This window comes from Ostrea edulis, chromosome 3 (genome assembly GCF_947568905.1).
Source record: "Ostrea edulis chromosome 3, xbOstEdul1.1, whole genome shotgun sequence".
NCBI classification, from domain to species: Eukaryota; Metazoa; Mollusca; class Bivalvia; order Ostreida; family Ostreidae; genus Ostrea; species Ostrea edulis.
Window position 1 is genome coordinate 3,844,011 of NC_079166.1, and position 25,884 is coordinate 3,869,894.

The following is a 25,884-nucleotide window of genomic DNA, read 5'->3' on the forward strand; positions in this document are numbered from 1 at the left end:
TGTTCTAAAAATAGATAAGCCTCTCTTTGGGTGAACTATCGGTTCAAGAAAACAGTATGGAAACGTATTATAGTTATATTACCATACGTTTTCTTAAAAAAAAATCTCTGTTTTAAAATTTGTTTTCATTGATTTCTTGTTTATTTCTTTGCAGATATTTTCCATCCAGGGAGGAAATTATAAGAATGATGATCCAGAGGCCTTGGGCAATGCTTTCCAGTCGGTAAAATATGGAATGAGTGTCTTTGGTGAATTGTTACTGTCAAGTCCCCTAGACAACTTTAAGAGCTTGTCTACGAGAAAACCATGCAAAATGTGATGGAAGCAAGGTTGTCGGATCAACAACATATTTTGAGTGTAATAAAGTACATCAATATCAAATACTTTGGCATATTTTTTTCGGGGGTGTAGTCATTAGATAGGGATTTGCAGCCATGTTACTAAAAATAGCACTTTTGTTCTGACAAAAGGGTAAAATTATGTATATTTTACCCTTTCTATTTAGAAATTCTAACAGGTTATTGAAAATGGATTTTTAATAATTGACACAGTTTGTAAAACAACTGGACATATATATTCATATTGTTTAGTGGGACTATAAAATTTTACTTCCGTTTAAGTGCACAAAGGTCACAAATTTGGCATGATTCCAGATTTTGATAAATTGCAGAAAATGATAACTTTTGAATCAACTAGTTGTCAAAAAGTAACGCTTTGATTTATTCAAAATTACTTTCATCTTATAGAAAAGAAATATATTTACGATATATCAAAAATCTGTCGTTGGACTCTCGATTATAGTAAATATATTAATACTTCAAGTTGGACATTTTTTCTTGCTTTTTATTCTGGTACCCACCTAAACCTGTTTGCCATGCATGGTCCTTGTTATCTTATTAAGTCTTATATAATTTTATGATTTCACATCAGATGACCAGAAGTATGTATCAATCATTTTTTGTTGCTATGGGTCCTGGTTGCCATGGTGACAGATTGCAAAATTTGAAAAAATAACGTTTTTAAATAAATAATATGCATCTTATGAATAGTTGTAATTTAACGAAATTGATATTTGTGTACTTTTAAAATGCAATTTTTAAAAACAAATTTCATGCCAATTTATATTATGCTATATATAATAAATTCTTTATTTAGACAGGATAGCACGATTAGTACAAATGACTAGTTTACATTGTGGTCCTACAGAGACTTGAATATACCACAAGCAATTGGATCATATTTCTTCATAGATTTGCTTTTCCCATGGATAGAATAAGGATAAATCTATTTTTTTTTAATCTGACTGGTTATTGAAAACATTCTGAAATAATCAAACTTAATCGCAAATACTAAGCCAGAGAGCAATGTAACTTTTGAAAAGTTGTATGAGAGTCACAATATTGATATTCTAAAACAAATAAAATTGTTGCCATAGTAACATTTAGACCATTTTAAAGACTGACGTGCTTTAAGTTCAAAGGTAAAACTTGTATGAAGACAAAACTTAATAAATATCCAGACTATAATACCCCAAATCTTTATCTTTTCCTCGGGACAGTTAACACGTCATATGAAGTTGTCAGGTACAATATATTAGATAAAAAGTACTTTGTGGTTAGGAATTTTTAGATGTCATCAAACTTTAACAAATGAAGTACCCAGAAAAAAATTGAGCAGCAACCCTTAAACAATTAAATAACATGCTTAATATGTACATATAAACAAGAGTTGTCAGATGACTGTACCTAACCGTTTGTTCAAAAGGTTAAAAGTTTTTGAAAAATAGGTCAAAGTCCAAGGTCGACGTTGACAGTTCTGGTAACAAAAGAAATGGCATCTATGTTTGAAACGTCAAAGATCTATCACTCTTGGTTCAAAAGATATAACCAAGATAAAGTTTTTGAACAGTACGTCAAAGTTCAAGGCAAAGGTCGTTAGGTCAAACCAAAACAAAGGTCTCTTCATGAGGCATCTATATATGTAAAATATCAAAGCCTTATCCCTATTGGTTCAACAGACATAGCCCAGGTTGAAGTTTTTTAAAAAAAAATAGGGTCAAGGTCACAAGGTCGAAAGTCTTGGTACCACATCAAAGGTCTCTTCATGGGGAATCAATAAGGGATATATCAAAACCCTAACCCCCCCCCCCCCCCCTTGGTTTAGAAGATATAACCCAGGTTAAAATGTTTCCTTAAAGTGGCGCCGACGCCAACACTGGGGTCATTACAATACATGTAGCTCTCCGGATAGTCGTCCCGGTTAGCTAAAAGAAATGTGCATGTTCTTTTCTTGTCTTTCTTTTGTTTTTTATTCTTACATGTAGCGTATTATTCTACATTCTAAATCCATGAGAAAGGGTTCGAAGCAGCCATATTCAATACGGGAAATTAATGATTATAAACATATTGATAGGAGAGGGGTGGTAATGGAAAAATGCTCTTAGATAGTGAATGATCTTGTTAAAATCATAAAATAATCAATAATGTTGAATATATCTAAATACAGAAATATTCTTTGCATTGGCACTCCACTCCTAACACCATTACACGTACAAATGACATATAGCTTAAATACTGACAGTAATCACATGAATTGCACCGAAGATGAAAGTCAGATAATAATAACGTCCGAATTCGCACAAAAGTAAAGAAGTAATAATTGAAAATATAATTTGTAATGAAATGTATTGTTTATACCTGACCCGACTGGTATAGTCTATCCTGTCTAAACACATACAGTGTAGATAGGTGGAGAGGCCCCGTAGTTGACACTTATCACCAGAGCGGAGGGTGTGGGTGGGTGGCAAATTTTTTAAAGAACCCCCCAACCTCCCTAAAAATTACTTTTAACACAACCCGAAGCTCAAAATCCTTGATAATGATAATAATGGGGGGGGGGGGGTTCCAAGGATTTAATTCATCAGTTCAAGCTTCTATTTCAATTGTTTATTGATTGCAATAAAAAAGTAGAGAGGGGGGCTGATTTAGCTAAAGAAACCTGATCGAAATAATCTTCGGTTTCCCTGTCAGATAAATGATTTTTCAAAATTTTTTCCCGATCCAAACTCTACCTACATCAATGACTTTAAGAAACTACATTAGCATATACATATACGTAATACCATCAGTTTGGTAAAATAGAGAAAGGTGTAAATTTTTGCATGTTGAATCGTAACCTATGATTAAACATTGAGTATGTCTTACTGTTACATTGAGCACTGAAGAAGAAAGAAAGATACCGAGCAAACTGTTACAGTATACATTCTTAATTAAGAACACGTTATGCATTTTTATTTCACAATTTTGTTATTTTGTCCTGTCCTCATTACTCAGTGCATATATGTAAACTAATAAAACAATTTTTTTTGTAAATACATTTTGCAAATTCGGGGGGGGGGGGGGGGGGGGGGGGGGGGGCTGCACTAGATCCTCACATGCTCCATCTGGACTTACTATAGATGCATATTTTCTTTGATTTCCTCCATATAATATCTAAGCATTCTCGGTTAATGTATGAATTATCAAGGAAAGAACACTTTCAATTCTTCAATGACAATATGCCTATGCACTGGTAGATCTACTAGTTTGCAGTATAACCGGACGAAGTACCGGATACTTTTTAAACACTGCCAATATTTAGATTTCTGGATTACATTCACAAATACTGTTATGTCTTTCACTGATATCACATAAACATGATGTACAAATTCTCAAATCCCATTTCAAGTTGGAATCATAACATTCCATAATATTGCTATCATTTTGTACCTTCTACGTATGAAGAGTGCATCAAAGGGGAGGTAATTCCAGCAACAGGTCTATTTCATTAAAATACCCCCTTTTTCATATAAAATAGTATATTACTGGGATTTATTTATTAGAAAATGTTAAATCTATAAATAAAATTAAATTTCCAAACAATTTATGCATCTAATATCACATAATTTAAATCTTTAATCTTTTAAAAGATAATTTTTTTTTTCATGCTTTATTTTTAGACATTTACAATTATATCTACATAGATGAGCTTAAAAGATAATTTTAAATGCTTAAAAATATTCATTTTTGTCAGTTTTTAAATTTTAATTGCAAATGAACGGTCCAAAGTCCAAAGTACAATTTTTTACATTTTACAGACAAGGATTTGATATTTAAGTATTATACACTTTTAAAGAAATTTAAGCGTCACTTTTGCAGCAACACCTATTTCAAAATTGACCATATAACACAAAATGAAAAAGTTTGGCACAACGCCAAATTACAGTCTCCATGTAATCTCTATATGGACACTTATGATGTCAAACATGATTTCTCCATAAGTGGTTTACATGGAAATATCATAAAAAATCCATTCTTTTCATAAGTCTTCAGAATTGATTTGCATTTTTGAAAAAATAAAACCCTAATATCTAAGGATTTTTCTTGTGTTCAAAGACTAATCCACGTGAAAATACAGAATGCGCTGTTACTAAAAATAGAAACGACCTATCAATAAATTGACCTCAAATTATAATTATTCCAACCATATACTCCAATGATATAAATGATTAGAAATGATATTGATGACCACCATTTCCTTCATTTTTTATATATTTGCATGGTTTTCTCGTAGACAAGCTCTTAAGATATGATAAATGGGCGTAATAACATTGGGTGTGTGTCTTCATGACCTTCACCACTTTTTAAAATGGTTTGAAGTTGCTTTATTTGTTCATTATTTAGTGTAATCAATTTGGTTGAAAAAATAAGAATAAAAGAATCATTCTATTTAATGTTGTTTTAACACTAACAGCGCGCCATACTTACTATCGAAAATAGGTGACGTCAGTCAAAACAAATTTGATTATGGTGGATCTAACGAAAGTTGAAATGCTACCTGGATTTTGATAGTTTTAAACCAAAACAAAAACAAAATAAAAAAACCCAGCATATATGCATTAGATAGAGTTAATTGATTAGAACAGATAAAATTCAGGTGAGAAATAAATTGCTGAATATATTAAATATGTAAAAATAGTACTGCACTATCGAAAACCGGTGACGCCAGGATATATAGTATGCGCAACGGTTAATCTCCATTAAAATTATGTTGTGACCATGTAATCTCTGCGAATCTTGCTCAATAGGGAAAGTAGGATTTATTTTGATGCTGTTATAATCGATCATTGTTTGTGAATAGTAATCTCAAAGACAAGGTTCGACATTAACGAAGCTAGGAATTTTATGACATTCACAAGCATTTTCATAATAAACCCGACAATGTTCTCTAATTACATGCACTTCATATTTCAATGCTATGACATCTACATGCGCTGATAGAGCGATTTATCGCATGAACTTTGAAATGTAAAAATAATCATGTAAAAATAAAAAAGGGTCTTCTCTAGTACATCTTAAAATAGTCTTAATTTTGTCTGAGGAACATTTGCTTAACGTCGACATAAAACAGATTTATTAGTGTCATTTTTACTAACTTTACGTTACCCCCCCCCCCCCCCTCTCTAGATCAACACCACTGACCGAGCTTTATACTTTATATTGTCCCGAAGGTTACAGTTGTAAACAAACATCAAGCAATGGAACAAGGAGAGGGAAATTATTTCAAAGATGTAGTATATAAGACAGGTTCGGGCTAATGTAACACGGAATTTATGACGAAGCAGGACCGTGGAAAACCCGCCGGGATATTTAAAATATTGTATTGTATTGGACTTATAAAAAACTCAACATCTTAATTTCTAATAAATGTGATACTACAATACTTGACAAATAAATATAAATATCATTTTTGGGCTGGAACTGTATCTTATTCATGAAAATGCTCAATGCACTCTTCAAAAGTTGTACAATTATAAAACAAAGTGACAAATCGCATAAATGAAATGTGGGTAGTAATTCTATATGCTTTCTTAAATATTTATGGTCCAAATATTATTTTTAAAGTATTTTTTTTTCTGACGTAGATCTTATAAAGCTGTTCAATATACATTTTTTTTGCCATGGTAACCAATTTAAATTTTATTCAAGATATAAAAAGTGCTATTTTTTGGTGTTGTAAAATAACATTTTTCTACCAATTAGTATAATCTTATAGATAATACTCTTTTTAAAAATCATACCATCTTTTTACCCCATAAGTTTGCAACGTGTAGTTTTTATACCACTAGTATTCCCTTTTGTACAAAGATCCCGAAAATGTAAAACATCACAAAAATAAGCCCATCTGGTCAAAAAACGACACGGGCGATTTTTTTTTTCTTTCAAAAAGTCAATTTTTAAAAGATAAATTCCTACTGAACATACTGATATGCAACATGTCTTTGTTCGCTACATGTCAAAATGTCGCAAACCATACCTTAAAATCCACCCCAGTTCATATTTAGTTATAATATTGATTTCATTTTTCTCTAATGCTTTCGGTGTTTTTTTTAATTTAGCTTTGGTTTGCATTAACGGGCTTCCGTAGAAATTTAATATATCTGGATTTTCACAAACATACAGTTAAAGATGAAGTCAAAATTGATTTTTGAATGTCGTTTGACAGTTTACAGTATCAGTTCGATAATCCAATGTCAGTATCATGTTTGAATTAAGAAACGAATCTAGACTTATAATTTTTTTTATTGATGGTGCTATCAGAGGGAAAGTTGGATGAAAACCGTTTCGCCAATGCACGTAGCGGTAGCATATTGATGAACAAGTTTTCCGTCCAATTTTCCCTATGATACCGCCATCAAGAAAAGAATTATCATATCGATTTATTATCATTTAATTATGTTTTTTAATTATAGTAAAACAAATGGTTTTTCTCATCAAAAAGCTTTCATTAACGTTTTTTAGATGGCGCGTAGGAATACATGTAGGTAACAATGGAAACAAGAACACTAAATCCAAAATGGCAGGCATGCCGGTCAGGTACGGTTACTGAGCAGAATTAAATTAATTGGACGCCACACTAAATGTGCAATGGTTAAAACAGGAATTATATATGAAGGAAAATGCACGCTTTGACTCGATGCATGCTGTATTGTGTTGAAGGCATTGGATAAGGTGAAGATAACGAACAGTGATCAATCTCATAACTCCTATAAGCAATACAAATAGATAGTTGGGCAAATACGGACCCCTGGATACACCAGAGGTGGGTTCAGGTGCCTAGGAGGAGTAGGTTTTTTATGGTTTTTATCGTGGGAACGTTGGAATGCGACTCTGTATGTGGAACCGTGGTGAATGGGAACTCATGCATGGATGAAGATGGTTAACAAGTCTACAAAGCGTTGGAAGGGTGGGCAACTTTAGTGAGTGCGGTACTCAGTTGGTGTTTTCGTGCCGTGGAATACTTCCTGTTGTAGCATTCTGCTGTCCAGAGAAACGTAGTCCCGAGTGTTAAGTGCAGATGAACTCACAGATATTTTTTTATTTGAAAAGCACACACATTTTCCATCCAATCAGCATCGCACGCACACACACACACACACACACACACACATTTCAAAGTGAATGCCTCCCGTTTGAAATACGCCATTGACAGAGACCAAAGATATGGTAAGGATAGATTGAGTCACGGTAACATGCAGACTATATAGTATATGTATATATCATATACCTAGTAGTGTGTCAGCCCTGATACACCTATCTTGGCTAGGGTGAGACAGCTGCAAGTAGGTAGGGCTGTCTCGCCCTAAGGGCCGAGATATCTCTGTCTCGGCCCGTTGTCAAGGGGCTGTCTCGCCCTCAAATTTCAAATGGCTATTTCTTCTTTAATCTTTTGAAACCTAACATAATTACATTAAAAACTGATGTTAGACACAATTTTTTTCAAATATAATACTTACTTCCACGACAAAATTTAAATTTAAGCAGAAAAATTAAATAAAAACGTTTTCAAAAACAGCGCTAAATTGTAGCGAGTATCTAAGCAAAGGGGGGTAACCCAAGTAACAATTGTTTATTTAGAACAATAACACGTTTAACTTCATTTCAAAACAATCAACGTTCTAGGCAACAGATAACAGTAGGAGGATTATGGAGGGTGATACTGAAGCATTTTCAGAAATCCCCGGTCCTAATGGAGATAAAATGTTAATTTACAGCAATTTTGATGTAGAAAACTGTTTTAAAACGATTTCTGAAATCTAAAATCCCGAGGAATTGGCAATAAAACGAGAAAAGCAGAACCAATATCTTCCGACGTTTTTCAACGACTTATAGATGCTAAACAGATGGGAAGCGGTAAAAAAAAACTTACTTCAGTATAAGGTAACATTCCCTAAGCAAATAAATAGCAACATCAGATCTGTAAACATTCCCGTTCATACGATGACGCCACGTAAACAAAGTTCTACAACTCTTACAAATTATATGAAATAATGAAAACGGGCGAGAAGGGTAAATCCGAAAAAAGAAATAAAAATAATTCACTTATTTCCAATTTTAGTATTCATTAGCAAGCCCCTACGAGCTGCTTAATAGTATATACATGTACATGAACAGCACAGCGATAGATATGACGAGTTTCTCAGCCAAGCAGTTCAGTTAATTGAAACGTCCAGATTTTAGACCACATGAGGGGATGTCCATGATTAATCATCCAATTATTGTGACCAGCAATGGAATAAAGCTACAAAACCCAGACTTAAGCATGTTTCACAATGCCAATAGTACTGGAAACATAACCATTAAAGTAAACTTACTGAAGGAATGAAATAGTCAAATATCGTTGTACAGTACACCATGTATTTATGTTTGGGTCAATACCCCCCCCCCCATTTAAAAAATAATGTTTATCAACTTGTGTTTTAGGTATATGATATAAACAATATCACACTCTAATGTTGATCTCGGACCTGGGATTGCCCCTCGAGAGTAGTATAACGCGTCCCGATAGGGAGGTCAACTGAGTGCACTTTTTATGCAAATGAGGTCAAGTAAGGGCGTTTTTGATTGGTCAAGCGGTGTCGGGGTCAACGGAGTGCACTAGGACGGGGTCAACCCCAGCAGGGGTTGTAGAGCGGGTGAATAGGGTGGGTTATGGCCGGTGGTCTATGATGCGGTACTTTCGCTTTGAGTTCCTGGAATGAGTTCCTGCTATTTTTCTGAAAATCCAGTGAAATCCTGTGTATTAAATCCTGTGTATTAAATCTAAAAGAATAACACAAGGTTTTAAGTTGACATGTTTATTAAAGAACAATAGTACAATCCCCAGAGCTGGCACGGTCCCTAGTTTTACCCAGCGCTGTCTACAGGTAATATATATATAAAGCGGCGCGCGGTGCATTGGGTGTCACTTTCGACATCATGTCAGACAAGTTACCTACTGGACTTCCACGGAGTTATATTGAACAGCGATTGAGATTTTTGAATGATCAGCTGAACAGACAACGGCAGCGTGAATTACAACTTCGCAGAGAGAATCAACGACGACTACAGTATTTACAGCGGGGAGGGGGGAAAAAGAAACTCATTTCGGATTATTACAAAATTCAACTGGAACGAGGACGTCAATCACGGAAATTTAAAGTCAAGGAAAATGTCTACAATGTTGCTTTCAAACCTATTCCAGAGAAAGAAAATACAGCTTTCATTCGTCGGCTCTTCCGGGATATGTTAAAAAATGTGAAACAGGAAATGCAGTGCAATCCCAATGATTATCTACGTTTAAATATTCGGCACCCGTCTCTGGATTCAGCTATTTGGTACGAATTTACGCAGTCCAATCAGCTCAACGAGGACAAAATTCTGAACAAAATAGAATCCGTCCAGCAATCTAAAAAGGAATTCCTAATCACCGACGGGGCAGTGCAGATGGATTTTTTCCATGTCAAATATCCACAAGGCAGCGGGTGCACTAAGAAAAAACATCTACACATGGATAAGGAGAAATTCAAAAACTCCAAGAGAGCGATCGTTCGCATTCAAAATCCTGAGGATTCTCTCTGCTTGTCCCGGGCTATTGTGGTAGCACGTCTACACAGCCAGAAATCAAACGACCCGGCATGGGAAACGAAATGGTTACGCATGAGAAAAGGGGATTTCAAAACGCTCGACCAGAAACGAGAAGCGATAGCCTTGATGGAACAAGCTGGGTGTGTTATGAACCAGCCGTGTGGGCCGCGTGAATGGGAGCAATTACAGCACGCGCTCGCCCCACAGTATCGATTGAAAATATTTCAATTCAAAACGAATACAACTCGTTTACGACTGGAACCTATTTACAAAGGACCGGGGTACGGGACTTGTTTGAATATCCTGCTGGATAACGAGCATTACGATGCTATTGTGTCTATGACTGGAGTGACGGAAAACGGATACTATTGCGATTATTGCGATGTTGGTTACAGTCACATTGAAGATCATCGGACCGTCTGTCCTCATCGATGCTCATTTTGTTTAGCCGATACCCGCTGTACCCCGGACGGGACTCAGACGAATTGCCCTCATTGTAAGGGATTTTTCAGAAATGCAGCTTGTTACCAGAACCATTTAAAACCCTACAGCAGTAATACAACGACCACGGTCTGCAGTTTAATGGGGCGGTGTAACCAGTGTCAGAAATGGATGTCCAAGAATTTATTAAAACGCCACGCGTGTGGGGGTCAAACCGAATGCCGCATCTGTCACAAAGTCGTCACAATGCCTCATCACTGCTTTGTACAGACGAAACCCAAACCTAAGAAAGAAAAAGAAGAAGAGGAGTTGAAAATATACATTTATTACGATTTCGAATGCAGTCAGGAAAACGGTATTCACATTCCCAATTTATGCGTGGCAGAACGTGTGTGTCAACATTGCGACAGTGTGGATATCGACAAGCCCTGTTCTCATTGTGAAGGATTCGGATCACAACGCCGCTTCCTATTTCAAGGCCCCGACACGTTAAAACAGTTTATGGAATGGCTCTTACAGAGCGAGACCGATGAGCAAGGCCATGTGGAACTCAAACACGATGAAGCCACCATCATTGCCCACAATTTCAAAGGATACGATGGGCAGTTTATTTTGAATTACCTGGTGCACACGGCGTGTATCAAACCCACCGTCATCCTGAACGGCAGTAAAATCTTATCCATGCAAGTCTTGGGGTTGAGATTCATCGATTCTTACAACTTTCTACCCTTTGCTCTTGCCAAGATGCCCTCTGCTTTCGGATTAACGGAATTGAAAAAAGGATATTTCCCGCACTTTTTCAACACGACAGAGAACCAGCAGTATGTGGGTCCTTACCCGGCCGCTCATTTCTACAATCCTGACGATATGTCCACCGCCAATCGTGAAGCCTTCTATACTTGGTACCATCAACAAGAGGGCAAAGTCTTTGATTTCCAGAAAGAATTCTTAGCTTACTGCATCTCGGATGTGGATATTTTACGCCGGTGTTGTGCCCATTTCAAATCCACCCTGTTTGATCTGGTGGAAGTAGACCCCTTTCAAGAATCCATCACGTTTGCCAGCACGGCTAATTTAGCCTACCGACGAGGATTCATGGTTGAAAATACCATCGCCATCATTCCTAATATGGGCTACCGGCCAGCACGACGATATTCAGCTAAAGCTTGCCGATGGCTCGCCTGGTTAGAACATCAACATCACTGCATACGACATGCTAGAAATGGGGGCGAAGTCACGCTTGGACCCTATACAGTAGATGGGTATGATGAGGAATCCCGTATCGTGTACGAATTCTATGGCTGTTACTGGCACGGCTGTCCCACCTGTTACCCGAATCTGTTGACTGACATGCATCCTCATCGTGTTCAGCATACGTATCAAGACCTCTACCTGGACACCTTAAAACGAGCCAGTGCTTTAGAAGACCAAGGCTATACAGTCGTGAGCATATGGGAACACGAGTTTGATCGTCAGACCCAGACCAATTCCGACTTACAGGAATTTTTACAAGGAGTCGATATACAAGATCCTTTGAATCCCCGTGACGCTTTGTACGGAGGCCGGACCAATGCTACACGACTGTATTGTGAGGAGGGTGACATGCGATACGTGGATGTCTGTTCCCTGTACCCGTACGTGTTGAAATACAAGCCATTTCCCGTCCAACATCCCCAAGTCATCACCAGCCATTTCACCGATGTCAGAGACTATTTCGGGCTCATTCGTTGTCGTGTCCTCCCACCCCGAGAGCTGTATCACCCCGTATTACCTTACAAGACCGGGGGTAAATTACTCTTTCCCTTATGCCGCACCTGTGCGGAACAGCGCAACTTAGGATCCGACGAGCGGTGCCAGCACACCGATTCTGAACGCAGTCTCACGGGCACCTGGGTGACCACCGAACTTCACAAAGCATTAGATCTAGGCTATCGTCTCGACCGCATTTACGAAGTTTGGCATTTTGAGAAAACCAGTGACCACTTATTTCGAGCGTATATCAACACCTTTTTGAAAATTAAACAAGAAGCTTCCGGATTCCCCGAGGATTGTCAAACAGCCCAACAGCAGCAACATTACATTGAGGAAATTCAGCAACGAGAAGGCATTGCCATGAATCCGGCAGACATCCAGAAAAATCCGGTCCGAAGAACCATTGCCAAACTCTTTTTAAATTGTTTGTGGGGAAAATTTGCTCAACGATTACAATTACCCAAATCCCTGTATCTCACGGAAGAAGAAGAATTACAACAGAAATTACAAGATGCCACTTTAGAAGTCAAAGGCATCGAACTCTTAGAAAATCGTGAACGCCCCGAATGTGATATGATGCTGATCAATTATCAGGAGAAAGAAGAATTTTTAGAAGACTGTCCCTTTGGAAACGTGGTGCTGGCGTGTTTTACAACAGCTCATGCTCGTTTACATTTGTACGAGACGTTACAGCCTTTGGGAGAGCGTGTCTTATACTTTGACACGGATAGTATCATCTATCAGCACGACGAGACCCAGTTCAATCCGACCATTATCAACAGTTTAGGCGGCTGGACCGATGAATTGGGTGGAGATCGTATCATCAAGTACATGTCGGGCGGGCCCAAAAATTATGCATACGAGACCCAGGGGGGAAAATCTGTCTGCAAAGTCAAAGGATTGACACTCAATTATCGTGCCTCTAGAGTCGTGTCTCTCGATACGTTGGAAAAAATGTTAAAAGGAGAAGAAGAAGAAGTCCATGTCAGCTATCCGCACTTTATTCAACGAACCCGCCAACATGATGTGCGAACCATTCCTCTGGTGAAGAAATACCGCATGGTGTATGATAAACGTCAACGTATTCATAACTATGACACGCTGCCTTACGGGTATTAAAAAGGACATGCTAGAGAAAACCATCAGTCGGCAAAATGACGGACTACGAATCACTACATAACCCGGGTACACCACGTTATGCTCTACTGTCAGATCGAGTAACGTCGTTTGAAAATGCTCCCGAACACTTGCAGAACCTATTACCTACCATTGCAGAAGCGGGATACTTTTACAAAGGGTACGGGGATAACACGTGCTGTTTTTATTGCAACTTTGGACTTCACCATTGGGGAGCTGTCGACAATCCTTGGATACAACATGCTTATTGGTATCCTCACTGTCCTTACCTGAAGTGTAATAAGGGTAAACAATGGGTACGACAAGCCTTCAATGCCTATGCCCGCGCTAAAGACAGTGGTTGCGATTGGGAAGGCTTACCCTTAGACGCGGCAGGGAATCCAATGTGTACCCAGAAATGTCACATTTGTTTAGAACGAGACTTGAGAATTGCTTTTTTACCTTGTGGTCATTTATGTACTTGTGCTATATGTGCTACGGGACTGAAACAATGTCCTATTTGTAGACATGGTGTTGAGCAAGCTGTACGTATTTTTATTTGTTAATAAATAGATATGATTTTCCTGAACTTGTGTCATTTATCAAGATGTATACCTACGAGACACTTGAGCCTTTTCAGTTGAAACATGAATTTACCATGGTGGTGGCCGGACCCTCTAAATCGGGTAAAACGGAATTTGTGAAGCAACTGGTACAAAATACGCAGTGGATTGCACCGCCTCCCGAAAAGATAGTATGGTGTTATCGAGAATGGCAGTCCGCGTACGAATCCTTACAGGACAAGGTCACTTTTATCCACAATATACCTCAAGACGATGAGCAGATAGTGGCGGATCTCAGTACGCGTCATCTACTCATTTTTGATGATATGATGGGAGGTAAAGCCATCGAATCGATTGTCGACTGGTTTACGCGCAAAGCGCATCATCGCAATACCAGTGTCATTTATATCACACAAAATCTGTTTGATCGAGCAGTACAACATCGTACCATCAGTCTGAATGCTCACTATCTTGTGCTGTTTAAAAATCCTCGAGATAAATCTCAGATTGGGGTGTTAAGTCGGCAATTACAAATGCCGCATTTACTTCCAGCCTATGAGGACGCCACCCGTGTACCTCACGGGTATTTACTAGTGGACTTGAGTCCTCAGACGTCGGACGATTTAAGATTAAGAAGTCAACTCTTTACCAACTTGGCTGTGCACATGCCCCCGAGAGTATAAATAATGTCACATCATGGGCAGGTGTATCATTCGAAAGACAGTCTTCATCATGGGTAGACCTTCCGCGAAGAGTAAATTAGTCAAAACGTTACGCCGTTTACAACGGGAACGGGATCCCGTTCAACGGAGCCATCTCATTGAATTAGGACGTAGAGCCTTACTCAACTGGTTTGCGATGGGCGCTCGAAATTTATTGCGAGGCGTCTTACCAGGCAATAAAATCACTCAGCGGTTCATTCAATCCCATCGCCAAGACTTGAGTGTCATTGCCGATAAGAAGTCCAATGAAGAAGAGCGTAAAAAAGCCATTTTGAAACGAGGAGGCGCCGGATTCTTAGGAGGGACCATTATCCGTCATTTATTCAAATGGGAAACAGGCCGTAAGCCCCGTGGGGGACAACCCAAGAAAACCAAGAAACCACGGGCTAAGAAAGCTAAAAAATCACCTCAGAGAATTCCTAAACTCATTATTCGCTTACCTAAGAAGACACCTAAGAAGTCCCCTAAGAAATCCCCTAAGAAGACACCTCTCAGGATGAAGAATCCGTTTCCCAATTGGGCTCCAAAGAAAACCCCTCTCATTGTGAAGATGCCGTTTCCCAAGGCCACTCCCCCCAAGGCCACTAAAACGTTAGCCAATCTGAAAGCCGGATTAGCTCAAAAGAAAATGGAACGACCCATGCATGGGCCTATAGGAAGTTCCAGAACCAGTGATACTGCTCTACCGAGTTTTGCTCATACCTTTGGAAGCATGAAATTTCAACCCTTAACCACCTCAACACCGGTTCAGGTGCAAAAGAAATATAAATGTAAATTTTGCCCTCTGGTCTTCAATGCGAGAGAGAACCGCAATCGTCACGAAGAGACCGTCCATCACAAGCGTTTTGATCCTAAACATCCGAGTGCCGTTGTCCTGGACTAGGTATAAAAAGGAGGGGTAAGGTGCCCCACCCTTCATTACCATGGCTCATACGAAGAAGTGTGAATGTCGATTACGACCTCATTTACCGCTCTTGCAGACGTTAGCGGCTCCTCACTATTCCAGCAAATTAAAGACAGAGGTGTTGAAACATTGTTCCAATGACTGCATTTTAAAGATTTGTGAGATTGTGTACAATCTATTAAAAGGGGTGATTCCTCTCAATCCTACTCAGAAGCGACAACTGGGTCGAAAGAAACACATCTTAAGACGCTTAGTCCGGACTCAACCCGTGAAAAAACGACGAGGTATACTCATCCACCAAAAAGGATTGGGTTCGTTTGTGTGTGGCAAGATTTGTAAGAAATCATGAGTCGAAAAATGGTATTGGTACCGGAAGCGATGCTCAACGAATTAAAAGGCAAATTACCTAAACCTCCCGAATTTACCTCGACTATTGGTTTACGCAGTGATTTGGACGAGATTGAACATCGAGATGATTTAACCGAGAAAGAAAAAGTGGGGTTGTACGGTCATCAACTTCATCGCTATCGTCAATATTTACAACAAGCTCGACATCCCACCCCAGCGCCTCTATCCTCCCCAACCAGTGCAGCCAGTGCCGCCTCAACACCCACAGCCGCCTCAGCATCCGATGACTTGGAGGAACAGATTATCAAAAGCGTCAATAAACCGGGTCGAAAGAAAGCAGGATTATTACTCGATCATCTCAAGAAATCCAAAGTGGTGACTTGGAATAAAGAAGGAGAAATCAGCTATAGAGGACGCAGGGTTCCCGATTCCAATATTGTGGATTTAATGACCGAAGCCCAACGACAAAGACCCTTAAGACATCGTGATCCCCCCGCGGGATTAGAGGAATTTGCTCAAGCGTTAAAAGAGACTCATGCTCCCAAAGGATATGTGAACAATCGGGATGTTATAAAAGCCATGGACAAACCAGGGAAAATCAGTACGCCTAGACCTCTAGAGGAAGAGGAGAGCGGATTTCAAGAAATCTCTGGTTTTGACCAATCGTTCTATGAAACTCCCAGACGAATGATGACCCCTAAAAATATCTGGGAGGCCAGTAAAAAGACATCACGTGAAATTGGAAAATGGTTAAATCTACCATGAAAGCAGAACAGATCTTACAGCGACTGTATTACGATCCCAAGACAGGGTATGGGGGAGTCCAGGCGTTGTATCGTCAAGTGCGTCAATTAGGACACAAGATTACCCTGTCTCAAATTCGAGAATGGGTGAAAGCTCAAGATACCTATACCTTGCATAAACCGATACGGAGGAAATTCAAGCGACGACAAACACGAGTGACGGATATGGATGAACAATGGCAATTAGATTTAGCCGATGTCTCCAGCTTGAAACAAGACAATAATGGGTATACGTTTTTATTATGTGCCATTGACGTGCTGTCTAAATATGCCTGGGTCGTGCCTTTAAAACAGAAAACGGGGAAAGAAATGATACGAGGCTTACGACGGATTTTTCGAGAGGGACGTCGCCCCGTGCGCATTCAGTCCGATCAAGGAAAAGAATTTACCAATAAAGAATTTCGTCAAGCCTTCAAATCCATTCATTTCTTTACGACCCGTAATGCCGAAACCAAAGCCAGTATTGTGGAACGTTTTCAACGCACGCTGAAAGCACGCATGTGGCGGTATTTTACACGTCATAAAACACGACGGTATGTCGATGTCTTGGGGGATCTGGTGTATGGTTACAATCATACCTATCATCGCAGTATCCGGCGAGCTCCTGCTCAAGTCAATGCCAAGAATGTCTTGACCGTATGGAAAACCTTGTATGGAAAACAGAGTGCCGATACCACGAGTCGCTTGCAAGTGGGGGATCGTGTACGCATTAGTAAAGCCAAACGTACGTTTGAAAAAGGATATTTACCGAATTGGACCAAAGAACTGTTTACCATCTCTAGAAAAGTGCCAGGACGAAACGTCTATCGTATTCAAGATGATCACGGGGAAGAATTAGAAGGAACGTTTTACGAGAAGGAATTACAACAAGTGATTAAAGACGATGATGTCTATGAAGTGGAAGAAATCTTAGGGTATAAAAAGCGGCGTGTGGGAAAAAAAGTCATTTCAGAAGTCAAAGTGCGTTGGAAAGGATATCCTCCCAGTTTTGATTCATGGATTCCGCAAGCGGATCTCATTCGGCCATGACCAACCAGTGGACTTTCTTGGGTGAAAAAGTCCCTCGAGCAGAAATTGTGTATTTTGCACAATTATTCCTGTGTTTAACCATCATTATCACTTCGGTCGTCATGTTAGCCTTAGGCGATCCCAATCGCGATTTTTGGATGGTGACCTTAAGTTCTTTGGTGGGCTACGTCATGCCTAGTCCACAAATGACGTTAGCGAGCCCGAGTATAAAACAGGAACGATCTTCTTCAGATTCATCAGTTCACCATGGCTAACACACAGTACGCCTGGAAACAAGAGGGAAAGAAAACGGCATGGTTTGCGGATAAGCAGATGTGTTTGATGCATTGTAAACAACACAAAACGTCCACGCATCCTGTGTACTTGTACAAACGTATACTGATACCTCACGGATGGTCAGCCTTTATCATGAAGACCAAGTATCAAGAGTTTCGCTGGAAAGTCAAAGCCTTCTGGGGATTGATGGGACGACAAGACGAATCCGATTGGACCTTAAATGAGAGTCCTTGGTTTGACCATTCCGAGGACTGTCTCCGACATTTCAAAGACATGATCAATGAAGGTTATGATGTAGCCGATTGCTGGGGAACCCGACACTATCTGGTGATGCGACGACGCTTAGTCCCGAGACGAACATTAGAGTTGGAAGAGTCGGATGCGTTGATGTGGGGTGGTGGTGGCCGCGATCAAGAAGAATGACATGTAAAATTGTGTATTAACATTATGTTGTATGTTGTTTCAAATAAAAAATTGTGAAAAAACAAAACGGTGTTGTGTATAAATAGAGAAGGAAACAGAGACAGGGGCTCATTTAAGACATCATGGCTGGAGGAGAAGGGTTTTACATGACTCTGTTGAGTGATGGGTCGATGGAATCGTTTCCGACGAATACGACTGCTCAATTTAAAACGTTATTGCCACACACCATGGACTTAACGGATGGAGCATGGGAAGTCGGATTGACCGAAATGATGTACTCGGCCAACTTACAAAACGTATCGGATAGCGAGGCTTATGTGGACGTTCTCATTCCAGATCCGTATACGAAACATGTCCAAGATCCCAACACTTATAAATGGGAAAGATTTAAGACAGAGAATATGGGTAAAGTCACGATGGCCAGGTGTGAGGTGGTTGTCCCCTGGGATCTGACGCCATGGTCCCATCTCTTTGCGGGAGGGGATAGTTTATTTCCCTTCGATATCATTCGCATTCACTTCCGACCCGGAGCTTATACACAACCTTTGGCGTTAATCAATGAAATCAACGCAGCCTTAAGGAGAACCCTGTGGAAAGTATGGAGTGAGTTAGGGAATCCTAACGACGAGGGGAACAACCAGATCTTAGTGTATCACCCCGAGTACGATCGTGTCGAGTATCAGTTTAATGGGAAAGCACTGAGAACCACCCCCATGTGCATTCGTTTCCCTACACCCTTAGCGTACAAGCTAGGTCTGGATAGTGACAAAATGATCCTGGGCGATGAAACCATGACGAAATGGATCAACGTGAATTACTTGGGGAACACGACCATGGATGTCTACGACAATCTGAAAGCCATGTATGTGTATTGTGACATTGTGGATCCTCAAGTGGTGGGCACCAACAAATTGAAATTATTGAGAGTCGTCCCCTGTACGGGTCAATACGACGATCGACAACAAGCCCGTTGGGAACCGATTCGAGCCGAATATTTGAAACTGAGTAAGAAATATTTCGATACCATTGAGGTACACATCATGAATTCTTTAGGGCGTCCTATGGGGTTTTTAAATGGGCGCTCCTTAGTCAAACTTCATTTCCGCAAAGTGTATTGAAAGATGAAGTACCATCGAGGAGTCAGACGCCAGAAAGGACACGGAATCTGGTTTCTCATTCCGTGGATTGCCAATGCCATTGTGGGTCAAGCGGGCCAAGGAAAGAAGAGAAAGAGACGGCGTAAAAAGTATAAAAAGCGGGTGTAACCCCTAACGAAGTTCATTTACATCAAGATGCACTACCATAAAGGTTTAATACGGCAGCAGGGTCACGGGCTTGGAGCCCTGCTGGGAATAGCCAGCAAAGTGGCGGGTCCCCTGATCAGTGGATTATTAGGTGGAGCCCCCGCACAACAGCAACAACAACAACAACGTCCTGTCTATCAAGAGAGATATTATGATTACGACCGCCCTTATCGCTCTTATCGGAGGAGACGACGTAGAAGCCATCCAACAGAAGAATATGATCCAGAATCTGAAAAGCAGAAGGGAAAAGGATTTTTCACCGATTTACTCAAATCGGGGGCTAAAAGTGCCTTAAAGGCTGCTGCTAAAACAGGGATGGATGTGTTAGATAATAAACGATCACTCAAAGACGCTCTCAAGACACACGGTGCCCAAGCCCTGAAAGAGACAGCAGGGTATGCCCGTAGGCGAAGATCTCGAAAAGCCCCATCCAAACGAGGAAGAAAAGCACGCACAGGAATACTCAGGAAGCCTGGAACCACGACCCTCAAAAGAAAACAGGTGGGAAAACAGGTGGGAATACAGGAAGGAAAAGGATTTGTTAAAAGAAAACAACGTATCTTAGCTCGGGGAGGGCCTCATAAGAGACCTAGGAAGCAACCTAGGAAGCGATCTAGGAAGGGAGGTAGGAAGCTAGTGAAAAGGGGTAAGCCAAAACGCTCTCTGGATATTTTCGACTGAGAACCCTATAAAAAGGGAGTGAGAAGGAGACCAGAACACATTTGATCCCAGTTCACGCTGAGTAACACATCGTTCCAATATGATGCACCGAGAATCTTGCGCTTGTGGCACCAGCAGTTTAGAACTGTTTAAAGTGCCCCCGACCAACGTCACTTTAGAAGATTCGAAATGGATGGAATATTACCCCATTTCCAGTACCCTCAACTCGGATACGGCTCCGATTGAATTTGAAATCAAAGGACAAGGAGATGAATATCTGGATTTATCCCAAACTTATCTCCAGATGGTCTGTAAATTCACGAAAGCCAATGGAACGAATCTCGCAGGAGGCCATTCGACCTCCACCCCCGTGAATAACATTCTCCATTCCTTGTTCAGTGAAATCGATGTCAGTCTCAATGGAAAAGTCATTACCCCGGGGACGGATACTTATCCCTACAAAGCGTATCTGGAGAAATTGTTGTCTTATGCACCCAAGACTCTGGAAACCCAGATGAGAGCCTGTAGCTTGTGGGAAAAAGATACGGCAGGACATATGGATGAGGTCAAATTAGAAGCTCTGGCTCAAACTCCTGTGGAATTTCCAGTAGTGTCTAACAAAATCAGCATCGCGGCCGTCATCCCGACTCCCGAGTATCCGGATGATTCCAAGAATGTAGGGTTGAGAAAACGTCACGAGAAGATTACAGACAGTAAGGAGATCGTGTTGATGGATCGATTACATCTGGATTTGTTTGAGCAAGAGAAATGTCTCCCTAATGGCTTGGATGTCCGTCTCCGATTCAATCGCGCTCGACCCCAGTTCTACATGATGACCGCTGCCGGGAGTAGTGGGAAAGTGGCCATTCAAAGTATGATCTTGTGGGTGAGGAAAGTCAAACCTGTGCCGAGTATCATTAATCTCATCAATCAGCAACTGAGTACTCAAACGGCGAAATATCCATTGAGACGAGTGGAAGTGAAAACCTTCACCATTCCTAGTGGCACCCAATCTAAAATCACCGATCATCTGTTTCAAGGACAGATGCCTAAACTGATCGTGTTGGGCTTTGTGGACAATGCGGCTTTTAATGGGGATAATACCAGAAACCCCTTTCATTTCCAAAATGAGAGAGTCAAGAAATTAGAAATCAGTATCAATGGAGAAATGATGGAAACCCGACCTTTGGAACCTAATTTCACCGACGATCAGTACCTGAGATCGTATTTGAGTCTGTACAAAGGCTTGGGAAAATTAGGTCAGGACTGGGCTCCGGACATTACCCTAGAAGAGTATAAAAACGGTTACACCCTCTGGTGTGTGGATTTCACGAAAGATCAAGAAGCCCAGACGGATAAATTTCATCTCATACAGACGGGGAACTTGAGAGTGGAAGTGCAATTTGCCGCCAACGTAGCCAGGACCTTAAACTGTGTGGTGTATGCCGTGTTCGACAATCTGTTAGAAATCAACAAACAACGAGAAGTCAGCATCGATTACTAAGAGAGAGATGGATACTCAGCAATTGAGAGATGTTTTACAACGAGATTTAGGACCGGCGTTTGCCGGTGTGTATCCTCGAGATGTCATACCTGAGTTGTTACCTCATCACAAAGCCATCGTGGTGAATACAGACCCTCACGATCGCCCTGGAGCTCATTGGGTCTGTTTGTATTTGAGTAGCCCTACCATCGAATATTTTGATTCTTACGGATTACCTCCCAGCCATAAAGACATCCAAGACTTTATTCAACGCCACGGAGAGACTTGGATTCATAACACCCATTGTTATCAAGATTTGAATACGGATGTCTGTGGACAATACTGTGTGTATTTTTTACATCAACGCCATCGCCATAGAAGCACCGTACGAGAATGGTTACTTCCCTGGAAAGGTACGGCCTTACAACGCGATCGTTTTGTGGCGGATTGGTTTAAAGAGACCTTCCGTAAACCGAGAACCCATCAAGGACAAACTTGTCAATGTCAAAGACTGAATGTATTCTAAACTATGTTATTGTTATTGTTCATAGTTGGAGTTTAATAAAACGTTGGAAAAAAAAAAAATTTCTTGTCATTGTAATCAACCATGTCTTTTCAAAAAGAATGGGTAGCCCTGAAAAGGGCTGTTTTCTTTCTCTCTCTCTGTTCTTGGTCTTTTCTCTTCTTCTTCTCTCTTCTCCTTCTTCTCCTTCTCTTCTTCTCTTCTTTTCTTCTCGGTCCCCCTCACTGTCTGTTCTTCTTCTTTCTTCTCTTCTTTTTCTGCTCCTCCGGGGGTTGCTCGTGGTCAAACACAAAAACGGGCAACCACCCGTGTTTAAAAAACAATCTCCCCGGAGGCCGTTGCACCACTTCTAACTCTGCGTCCCAGTTTTCCTCTGGCGGGGGCAGATCCTGGCTCATGGGCGGTGGGGGAAGAGCCTCCCGTGAGGCCGGCGGGGCAATCTCTTGCTCCCAATCCTCCTCCCATTTGATACAATAATCATTCACTGTAGGGTCTGGTCCTACTCTGCGACTCATGGTTCTGGTTCCTTTAAAAAATCGGAATGCCCGATTTTGACGTTGCGCTCGGTTTAAAAAGGCGAGAGCGCGGACGTCCTCGAAAACATCCCCTACCTCAGATGGCTGACGTCATGTTGATGACTCATCAAAAAACACTATATACATAGGTCACTTGTTACCATTTTTCTCAATCATGTCGTTTGAACGGTACGCGGATGATGAGAATGATGTACTAGTGTGTGGGTATTGCCGAGGACCTTGGAGCACTTGTGGCTGTTTTCATTATAAAAAAGAAAACATCCTGGCCAAACAGAAGTGGATAGAGAGATTGGCAGAGCTGACGTATTATCCCTTTGTCTATAAATGTTGTGGTCACACTAGAGAACCCTGGTTAGAGTGTAAGTGTCCGCAGCATTGTACCATCACCCCTGAAGAAGAAATAGCACATAAGGACTGTACCTGTGAGATCTGTCAGGAGTTTAGAGAGCGCTGGACTCAGAGAAAGTTTGATCCCCGGCTGTTTCAACATTGTCCTTACAGTCAAGAACCCTGGTCAACGTGTACCTGTGAGACCTGTCAACCACCATGGCGGTGACGGATCTACGAGGAGATGTATTATCTCTACCTTGGGTGGATGCTATTGTACAACAATGTAACTGTTTAACGGTGAAACCTCATGGATTAGCCGGAGGCAATTGGGCTCATTATAGACAATGGATTTGTGACTTTGCTTATCAGTATCATAAACATGTTTACATTGTCAAGAAAATGTAACTTTATTATAGCTTTATTCTAGCTATTACTTGTGTTAATAAAACTTTTTTAAAACAAACTTGTGTGTTTCTTGATTTTTGCCATAAAAAGTGTCTTTTCAAAAAAGTTGGTGGCCCTGAAAAGGGCCGTTTGGTCCTAAGGACCGACTTTCATTCCCTGCTTCCGGTAAACCGGCATAACGGGCACCGTCCCCGGGTGTGTCGCCGCTCCTGTAACTCTTCCACGCACGAGCAGCAAGCTGGGCGCTGCCCACATCCCCTGCACGTAATTCCAGAGTGTACCCTGTCTTGCCAGCAGACAGGACACTTAAACCAGATGGGAACCGCCCTATCTGCCCAGCCAGGGACAGTCATAGGGTGGTTCCTCGGGGGATGAGTTGCCACCGGTGCGTGGGTTGGTCTCGGTGGTGGTGGAGTCCTCCCTGCAAACCGGATGGTAGGTGGTGGGGGTCTTGCAGGGGCTGCTGGTCTCGGTGGTGATGCTGTGTCTGCCACCAGCAGTGACGGACTCTGGGCTGGACTGGGAGGTGGTGCGGGGGACGGTGACCGCGGTGAATACTCCACCGGTGACGCTGGTGAGTCGCTCATCGGCACCGGGCTGTATTCCACTGGTGCCGATGGGATCGCTGGTGGTGGTGTTGTAGGCGTCGCCGGGGAGTAAGGTGGTGGTGGTGAGGGTGGCTGTGGGGCCCGTCGGCGCGGTCTCGTACCCGTGGAGATTCGAGCGGTGCGGCGGCGGGGTGCCCTCCCTTCATACTCGGCCCGCACCCGGCAGATGATCTCACGGACCCCACTCTGGTCGAAAGGGGAGAAGGTGCTCAGGTCGTTCTCAGAACGCACGACCCAATTCTCCCCTACCCGTTCCTCAGCCACCACTACCAGCCGGTACCGGAATCCAGGCAAGGTCTGAAAATTGTAGAGCGGGTCTCTTCTTGTAGCCATTCTTCTTTCTTCTTTCTTCTTTAAAATCCTTCAAAAATCTTCTATAACTGTGCTGGATCACCAGTGAAGCGAACTGGCGAGTGCGCCGGTATATATCGGGAAAGCGCGGACCTCCTCGAAAACATCCCTCGCTTCGGAGACGAAGCCAAGATGGTGGCCGTCAAAATGGCGGATTTGTGCTTTCGAGTAGAGAGTTTTTTCTCATTGTCTTTTTCTAGACATTCGATATCTGTGCAAGGTAGATTTAATCTGATAGATTCTGAGACGGCGAATGCGTTAAACTTATTTTTATTTTGCTACGTCGCATAGTTTTCAAAGAAACAGAGGTTAAAGAGGTCGAGTCGAGGTTCAATGTTTCTTCACCCCTCTTTAAAAATTTATTTCTCGACCATGTACATCCCTAAAAACATCTCATAAGGTCTATTCGATAGAAAACACCTTAATTGATTCGATTTTCACTCTACCTTTAGGATTTTCTGGATTCCTCAACAAATAAACCCTTCTCTGAGAGACTCAACCAAACACAGCTTTCGTGTAAACAATTTTATTCATGTCACATATTTCAAATACATAACTCCCACACACAACACCAATTCACATGTCTTTTTAAAATAGGGTCCAACATTTTTTCCATTTCTCGAATCCTGCGTTGAAATCGATATCGATCAGCAGCTACAGTCATCCAGATACTTGTCCGGTCTTCTTCGGGTAACAGATGCACTTCATTTTGATCCAGATTAAAAGTCACACGTTTAACTTGACGTACATCTCTCGAAGACATCGTAGTCTGATTTTCTCGATTTCTGCTCTGTCTGTGGGTCGAATTCGTTTCAATTCCTGGCCCATTAAATGAATCAGTACTAAGGCTTGCGGGGTGATCCGGTTCTCGATCAAATACTGACAGAGACATGGATAGTCCTTTAAGCTGATGGGAAATAATTCTTCTCGCATATAGTGTAACACAAATTCAAACTGCCCAGAATGAATGTCTGTGAGATAATCCAATACATAAACTATCGCTTTCTCTGTGATGTGGTCACTGCTGGCCATCCTCCGGGAATAAATGAAATGAATTAAGTTCTTCACACTTTATGTATACTTCTCGAAGCCAGTCCTTGGTGATACTTTCAATCTCGGCGGTTTTTTCAGGCATGCGTTTCTTGAATTCCTCCCCCGCGACATAAATTAACATCAGCCCCGCATCGTTATAGAGATTGATGTACACATGGTTCCGTAGATCTGTATATTCGTCCAGAGTCATTGGAAACACCCCCGCTATCAGATAATTTTTAACCGCTTGAAACACCGTATCGTCTTGCATTTTCTCCACCCATTCTAATGCATGGTTATGCGCTTTTTCTGCGATGTTGTCACTGCTGGC

At 41.2% G+C, this 25,884-nt stretch overlaps 4 protein-coding genes across 7 annotated transcripts in view; 2 read left to right on the top strand and 2 right to left on the bottom strand.

Annotated features, from left to right (window-relative positions):
• The window catches only part of LOC130053130 (uncharacterized), a 205,817-nt gene extending 191,307 nt beyond the window's left edge, over positions 1-14,510 (top strand). The window contains exon 2 of the mRNA XM_056159772.1: positions 8,864-14,510. Coding sequence (XP_056015747.1) covers positions 9,297-13,256 — 3,960 coding nt within the window. The 5' untranslated portion in view covers positions 8,864-9,296 and the 3' untranslated portion in view covers positions 13,257-14,510. The remainder of the gene's footprint in view (positions 1-8,863) is intronic.
• LOC125673557 (uncharacterized) overlaps positions 1-25,884 on the bottom strand; it is a 142,389-nt gene that overhangs the window by 112,717 nt on the left and 3,788 nt on the right. The gene's annotated exons all lie outside the window — the stretch shown is intronic.
• LOC130052849 (uncharacterized protein F54H12.2-like) lies at positions 20,386-21,789 on the top strand. Its single transcript, XM_056158977.1, has 2 exons — positions 20,386-21,420; positions 21,550-21,789. Exons 1-2 carry the CDS (start codon positions 20,386-20,388, stop codon positions 21,787-21,789), a joined length of 1,275 nt encoding a protein of 424 aa, XP_056014952.1.
• On the bottom strand, positions 23,712-24,503 carry LOC130052850 (uncharacterized). The gene has a single exon (XM_056158978.1). It carries the CDS (start codon positions 24,501-24,503, stop codon positions 23,712-23,714), a length of 792 nt encoding a protein of 263 aa, XP_056014953.1.

Bases quoted from the DNA above. Each gene is read 5' to 3' on its own strand.
- LOC130052849 (XM_056158977.1), top strand. From the start codon at position 20,386: ATGATGCACCGAGAATCTTGCGCTTGTGGCACCAGCAGTTTAGAACTG. The intron at 21,421-21,549 runs GTCAAGAAATTA...AAATTAGGTCAG, and splicing joins TTCATTTCCAAAATGAGAGA to GACTGGGCTCCGGACATTAC.
- LOC130052850 (XM_056158978.1), bottom strand. From the start codon at position 24,503: ATGGCTACAAGAAGAGACCCGCTCTACAATTTTCAGACCTTGCCTGGA.